The following is a 7,574-nucleotide window of genomic DNA, read 5'->3' on the forward strand; positions in this document are numbered from 1 at the left end:
AGGGAATGGCAAAGGACACACTGACAAAGGAGATTAATCAGAACTGGCTTTGACAAGCACTGTGGCAATTGGACAATTAAAACAGACATTCAGGGGAGGGGAAAGAAGAACGAACTGGGGAGGAGGGTAGAGAAAACAGTACAATAATGAATGAATGAAAACCCAAAATCTCTGTAAATTTTCATTAAAACTAATAAAATTTAATAATAATTAAAAAAACAACAACAAAAAAAATACCCTAAAACTGTAACTTAGGAACAGTTATCTCTTCAGGAACTCATGGAGGGTCATCATAGGTTAGGGTGGGCTCAGTATCATTATTCACGTATGTAATAATGCCAACTTCCTCTTTTTTAACGTATACATTATTCGCAGTGTTTGTCAAACTGTAGATAAATAGATGAATTAAATCTTTTCCACATATTTTATTTTGCGACTACCTTTTAGAAGAAACATAAATTATGACTATATACATGGATCTCACCTGATTATCTGCATAGGAAACAGATCAATTACATTTGTGAAAAAAAAAATCATTGGAGAAGCTCAATATTAGCACTGAAAATCAGGCAATGTGCTGATTGTGGAACAGATAATAAACTATATTCATTTGCAAGTTCTAACTAAAGCAAAGGAAGGTTAAATCAAATCCACAGAAACCAAAATAGAAGAGCAAGAAATAAAAACACAAAGTTGGATATCAGAAGAGACTCTAACTATTACACTAAGTCACTGAGAAGCCAAAGCAAAGGGAAGAAAGCAGTAAGGAGCTGGAAAGAAGATTTCAAAGGGCATCACGGGATGACAAAGCAAAGTATTATAATGACAAGTGCAAAGAGCTGGAATCTGGAAATCAAAAGGGCTGAACTCACTGGGCATTTCTTAAGCTGAGGGATCAAAAAAGCAAATTCAAGCCTCAAGTTGCAATACCAAGGACACGATGGGAAGAATATCGAATAATCCAGGAAGTATTATAAGGAGACAGAAACAATATACAGAGTCACTTTACCAAAAAAGAATTGGCTGATACAGAAGAATTTCAAGAAACCACATATGCTCAAGAGACAATGATGGCGTAAGCTTCAGGAGAGGAGGTGCATCACATTTGAGACTGCTTCCAAGAGCCAGCAATTTCAGGTGCTTGGGGAGACAGGACACTGAAAGTTCCCTGGTGTAAGGTCCTTCCATCTCCATGGCTGCAGGGTCATCCAGAAGCCAAAAAGGACAAGAGACTTTGGAACAGAGATCTACAAACAGGAGAGAGTCTCCCAGCTTTCACAACAGGCATATTGAGTTCCAAGAAAGAGAGCTGACTTGAAACCACCTTTAACAGAAACTGCTCAATAGACGAAGGAGGATAATATAGGGTTTGGAAGACAGAACTACATTAAGGTGAGATTCCTGCACTGGAAAGTATTATGCTAAATGAACAACTCAGTCTCACAAGGACAAATACTGTATAAGACCATTATTGTGGAATGAGTAAAAGGATCCGGGGGGACGGTGCAGGGGGCTCAATCATAGGGTGTTATAATTTGGTGGGTGGAGGGAAGGATGGGTAAACAAAAGAGGAAAGATTAGGCATTAAAAACAATGTATAAACATTTTATGCACTTTATAGGTAAACCAGCAAAAAATAAAATAATAATAATAAAATAAATAATGCTGAAAAAATCCGAGGTCAGGAACCTCTCCAGGGTTCTGAGAAGAATTGATGTCAGTCTGTTGTTGTTATGTACTGCCAGATGTCAGTCTAGAGAATAAAATTTGCTTGATGTAGGCCATGGGCTTTACAGTTGTTTGCTATGCATCAGAGATCTGAACAAAGACTAACAATAACAAAGAATTGATGCCTTTGAGTTGTGGTGCTGGGGATAAACATAGGCTACTAAGAGAACAAATTGGTCTGACTTGGAAAGGGTGAAATTAAGTTTCTCCTTTGAAACTAAGATTTTGAAACTCTGTCTCACAAACTTTGGGTATGTGGTCAGAAAGGACTGGTCCTTGGAGAAGGACATCATACTAGGAAGGGTAGAGGTACAGCACAGGCAACAAAGACCCCTGATGAGACGGATTGACACAGTAACTGGGGTAATGGAAGAGGGGTGTCAGAGTTAGTGAGACTGGCTCAGGGAGATATGTTAGGCTTCAGAGCTATTGTACTTAGGGTTCTATGAAGAGCAGGTGACTCGACAGCACTTGTTCTATGAATCTCTTTCATTGGATTCATTTGAGATAAAAGTGGGAAAAAAACCCACAAGTTAGTTTTTCAAATACTTATCAGATTTTAAACTTATTTGTCCTATATTGTGGATTTGAAACTGACTCAACACTAACTTTCTAGTGGATTTACAGAGACTGTAAATTGTGTGGAAGGAGATTGCCCATCTTTCTTTTGCAGAGAAACTTGTGGTTTCCAGCCACATGCCTTTGAGCTGGCAACATAGCCCCTTAACCCTTGTCCACCAGAATCCCCATTTACGACCGTGGAGGAGGGAAAAACCAGCTGGGGAAATCATTAAACATATGAGATTACTGAATGAGACAAAGATTTTATTTCTCAAATTCATGAACATTCAACTTTCAAATAACTTCTTAAATGTAAAATACAGAAGTTTAAATAACCAAAAAAAATTTAAGGCTGAAAAACAGTTGAATAGTCTTACTTCTTTTTAAAATTTATTTGTAAATAACTAGGTAAGGTAATATTTTGGCTGTGAATTGGCTCTTATTCTAAATATTCTTTTATTAGGAAAGGACCTCTGAAACAAAATCTAGTTAAATAATACATGAATAAGGACTGTTTACAAATGTATAAAGCCAGGTGCTTTATAGATTTTTCCCATGTTTTTACAAATTCCTTAAGATTCTTCTATTTTGAAAAGTATTTAATTCCTCATTCATATTTGATAGAGAGCTTTGCTGGGTACAGGATCCTCAGTTGGCAATTTTTTTTCTTTGAATTTTCTATATATGCCATCCCACTGTCTCCTTGCTTTCATGGTTTCTGCTGAAAATCAGAATTTAATCTAATTTCTTTTTTATTTTTTGGTAGGTGACACTTTGTTCTTCTCGTGATGCTTTTAGTATTCTATCTCTATCTTATTTTGTAGAATTTGACTATGATATATATTGATGTTTTCCTTTTTGGGGGTTAATATTTGGTTTTTGCTCAGGTTGTTGAATAAGGATTATCTTATTCTTTGTAGCACTTGGGACATTTTCCTCTAGTACCTCTTTCACAATGTTTTTAATTGATTTTCCTTTCCCTCTTATCTTCTGGAATTCCAGTTATGTCTGTTGTTCCTTTTGGTGTAATTTCTAATGATTCTAATAGTTTTGTTCATTTTGTCTCATCTTTGATTTGTTCTAGTATGTGTCCATAATTCAAGAAATTCATCTTGTCTTCAGCGCTCCTGTTCTACCTTCTCCCCACCCCCAACATGTTGGACACTTCTGCCATTTCAGTCTTAATATTCTGAATTGGATTTTTTGTGTTGGCTCAACTCTCTCTGTCTTGTGATAATTGTGTAAGTTATTGTTCCTCATTATCTATAGTTTCAATTCTTTCCCCCAAAGTTTTAATTTTCTTCTCTAGTCGGCAGAGCTTTCCTAGTTGATACTACTTTTGGCTCCATGTCTCTGGAGTATTTCCTTTCTTAATGGCTTCCATTGTTTCTTCCGTCATTTGAACCTTCTTCCATAGTTGTTCAAATAACACCTCATCAATATATACCTCTGGTTTTCTACCTCTAGAGTATTCCCTTTATTTTTTGATTCCATTATTTCCTTAATCATTTGTACTTTTTTGGGGGTAGCTGTTCAGATGCCATATCAGCATAGATATTCTGCCTTCGCAACGCTGAGATATTAATTTGGTCTGCAAAATTCTCAGCTTTTTTTTTCAAGAAGGTTTAATTAATTTTTTCACAGTGTTTGAAGTTGCCTGCTGCTTTCTTAATATTACATACAGTTTTTCTTAACAAGTGTCTATTGTGTCTACCTAAGTTGTTACAGTAGTTCATATCTTTATGATTTTATTGATTATTTGCCAGATTAAAGTGTTCAATCTATGAGATGATCCACTCACTCTACTGCAAGTCCTTTCTGGAAAAAAAAATTTTTTTTCTTAAATTACTTTAGGTTCTCTCTGTTCTGCACTACAGCTCTGCATAAAACTTTAATGTAGCTCCCTTTCTCAAAATCTATTGTCCTCCTTTATCTATGGAGTGGCTTAGAGGTGCAAGACCAGGTACTCCCTTTAAGCAGTTTCTGTTAAGGAGGGTTTCAAGTCAGCTTTCTTTCTCATAGCTCAGTGTGCCACTTGATGATGCTTAGAAAGTCTTTCCCCTGTTTGTAACTCTCTGTCTTAAACTCTCTTTTCCTCTTTGGCCCTTGAGATGGCCCTTGCAGCCAGGTGGGCAAGTGTTCCCAAAAAACTTCCTGGGAGATATTATGAATGTTCTTCACCTGTTAAACTTGTTGCTGATAATTCTTTTTAGATTATGAAAAGTTTGTGCTTTTAATATTTATTCATGTTAATATTTACATTGTAAAATACACTTATTACAGGGCTATATAAAGAGTTACTGAAGAAAACACTGCTGACTTCAAAGCAAAATGAAGTTCCTTCTATTACTTTCAGCCATTGGGCTCTGCTGGGCCCAGTATAACCCACATACCAAATATGGCCGAACAGCTATAGTCCATCTGTTTGAGTGGCGCTGGGATGATATTGCTCTTGAATGTGAGAGATATTTAGCTCCCAATGGATTTGGCGGGGTTCAGGTGGGTACTTTGCATCGCATAAGTGACTAAGTTTACAATGTTTGCAGTAAATTTTATTCCAATCCATATCTATGCATTTAAAGTAAGGTTTTTCTTCAAACATAATACTCTAAGTGGGGTAGTTTTCTGAGGAAGAAAATAGTCAATATTGTTTAAAACGTTTTGTTTGTTTTTGATATCTTCCTTCAGCAGAACATTCATAATACGTGCTGATAATAGCATCAAGTGTAAAAAATGTAGATGCATAAGAAAAATAAAAAAAAATTTAAATTTTTTATTAGTCCTCATTACAACCATCAATAAAAGTAAGCAATAGTTTTGTACTTACTAAAATTGCTTTATTTATAGATTTCTCCACCAAATGAAAATGCTGTGATTACTAGCCCTTCAAGACCTTGGTGGGAAAGATATCAACCAATTAGCTACAAGTTATGTACAAGATCTGGAAATGAGAATGACTTCAGAGACATGGTGACTAGATGTAACAATGTTGGTGTAAGTGAATTTATATCCTTTAAAAAGAATGTGTAGGAAAAGGATTTTTCTTTCTTCTTTGATTCTCTTCATAAATAGAACTTTTCCCATAGTTTTGCATTTTTATTTCACTTTACTTTATTTGTGTTGTTGTTGTTTTTATTATTGATTTGAAATCAACCCATAACTGACCCAGAGGCAGTTAATAGCACAAGAGAGGAACTGCATCATGGTCAACATTGTAAAACTTTTATATATTCCATTACCTATTGAAGAAAATATAAGCCATAGTATAAAGTTGAGTGTATTTTACCATACTGGTTTTTAATTCTTTGAATATTTCTTTGAGACATTTTTCTAGTTAGAAATTTCATATTCCAGTTTCAAAATTTGCTTTCTTTCTTTTTTTACTTGTATCATTCATTATTGATTTTTTTTCTCTCATGGACATTTTTTGATGGCAAATTACTATGTCTTTGATGATGGGTATAATGAAAGAGCAATATTTTCTCTTTACCTTTCAGATGCTAAGTAGAGGAAAAGGTCTACCGTTTCTTTCTCAGTGTGACTTAATCAAATGTCAATGCAAAATGATGTCTCCTATCCCAACTGATTCTTCAAAAGAATCAAGAGAAGATAAGATTTGTGTGTTTTCATAGACATAGGACCTTTTGGTTCTTTCTATTTATGGGATTTGTGAATATTTACCAAAGAGTATGTAGATATGCAGTTCCTATTTTTGTTTCCCTTTACAGTTGATCTTTAATATTCATGGAACATAAATTACAAAATACCATAGAATTATTTTGGAATTTCTTATATGCTTAAACTTCAATCACTAGTATTGATTTTCCACCCCTTTGTAAGCAAAATTGAAATAGAAACTTCTTTTTTTACAGGTCTGTATTTATGTGGATGCTGTAATTAATCACATGTGTGGAAATGCTATGGGTTCAGGAACAAGCAGTACTTGTGGAAGTTACTATAACACTGGAAATGAGGAGTTTCCAGCTGTCCCATATTCGGGTTGGGATTTTAATGATAGTATATGTAAAAGTGAAAATGGAGAGATTAATGACTACAATGATATATATCAGGTAAGTTCTAACACAGAAAAAAAAATAATAAAACCCAGAAATAAGACAAACTGACGTGAATAAAATTTACCTGTATCTTTATTTATCTCTTGTTATTGCAAGGCACCATTAAATCTTTTAGTTTGGACTTAGAGTGACTCAACAGAGGAAAGCACTGTCCAGCCCTGTACCATTCTTGCAGTTGTTGCTATATTTAAAATCATTGTTGCAGCCTCTGTCTCAATTTATCTTACTGAAATTGCTCTTTTTTTTGGTTGACCCTTTATTTTTCCAAAGCTTGGAAGCAGGAGTGGCATCCACTTCCGTTAATAGCTTGCCTCCAGAAACCCTATGAACCTGGAGAGAGGATGAAAGTCACATAAATGTTGAGGACTTTCCTTGACAGGGTCACTATGAGTTGCCTACGACTCGACGGCACTTAATAACAACAGCAACTTTATTTTTCCAAGTATTAGGGTCTTCTCTAGGAACTAGTCCCTCCTAACAATATACCCATATTATGACAGGTAAATCCTCACTATATCCTCCTTCCCAGGGGCACTCTGGTTGTATTTCCTCCAAGACAGTTTTGTTTTTTCTTGCATCTCCATGGCATGTTCACTATGTTTTATTAACACTATAATTTAAAGGCATCATTTCTTCTTATGGTTTCCTTAGTCATTGGCCAGCTTTTCCTTGTGCATAAGGGACTGAAAATGCCATGGTTTGAGTCGTACACCCTTTAAAGCTCAAAGAGACATATTTTCTCCTTAGTACTTTAAAGAGTTCATTTTTAGTAGATTTGCCCGATATAAATACTATTTATTGTCTGTTGCTTCCATGGAGACTGATTGTAGGTCCAATAAAACAAAGACCACGAATATTTCAATCTTTTCTCCATTTACCACGATGTTGCTTATTGGTCCATTTGTTTTATTTATGTTGAGATACAATTCATATTGACAGCTTCAAATATGTTTCACTTACAGCAGGCAGTGTTGTGTTACCTGCATAGTAGCTTGTTGATGATTTTTTTTTTGCCCCAATGCTTATCTGTCTCTTCTGACATCCATTTTGGTCTTTTCTTCCTCTTCTGTCTTTGCAATGACCGTTTGCACTCTTTCTGGATGATACCTTTGATATCCTCCCACAACTCATCTGGCCTTCGTTCATTAGTGTTCAAAGCCTCAAATCTGTTCCTGAGATGGTTCTGAAATTCAGGTGGGATAGACTCAA

The 7,574-nt window shown here is 35.3% G+C and overlaps 1 protein-coding gene across 1 annotated transcript in view; it reads left to right on the top strand.

Moving 5' to 3' along the window:
* Positions 1 to 4,599: 4,599 nt before the first annotated feature.
* Positions 4,600 to 7,574, top strand: part of LOC102843880 (pancreatic alpha-amylase-like) — a 12,334-nt gene continuing 9,359 nt past the window's right edge. The window contains exons 1-3 of the mRNA XM_006882461.1: positions 4,600 to 4,788; positions 5,137 to 5,283; positions 6,162 to 6,359. Coding sequence (XP_006882523.1) covers positions 4,621 to 4,788; positions 5,137 to 5,283; positions 6,162 to 6,359 — 513 coding nt within the window. The 5' untranslated portion in view covers positions 4,600 to 4,620. The remainder of the gene's footprint in view (positions 4,789 to 5,136; positions 5,284 to 6,161; positions 6,360 to 7,574) is intronic.

This window comes from Elephantulus edwardii, unplaced genomic scaffold, assembly GCF_000299155.1.
Source record: "Elephantulus edwardii isolate Elephantulus edwardi_28Jun2011 unplaced genomic scaffold, EleEdw1.0 scaffold00020, whole genome shotgun sequence".
NCBI lineage: Eukaryota > Metazoa > Chordata > Mammalia > Macroscelidea > Macroscelididae > Elephantulus > Elephantulus edwardii.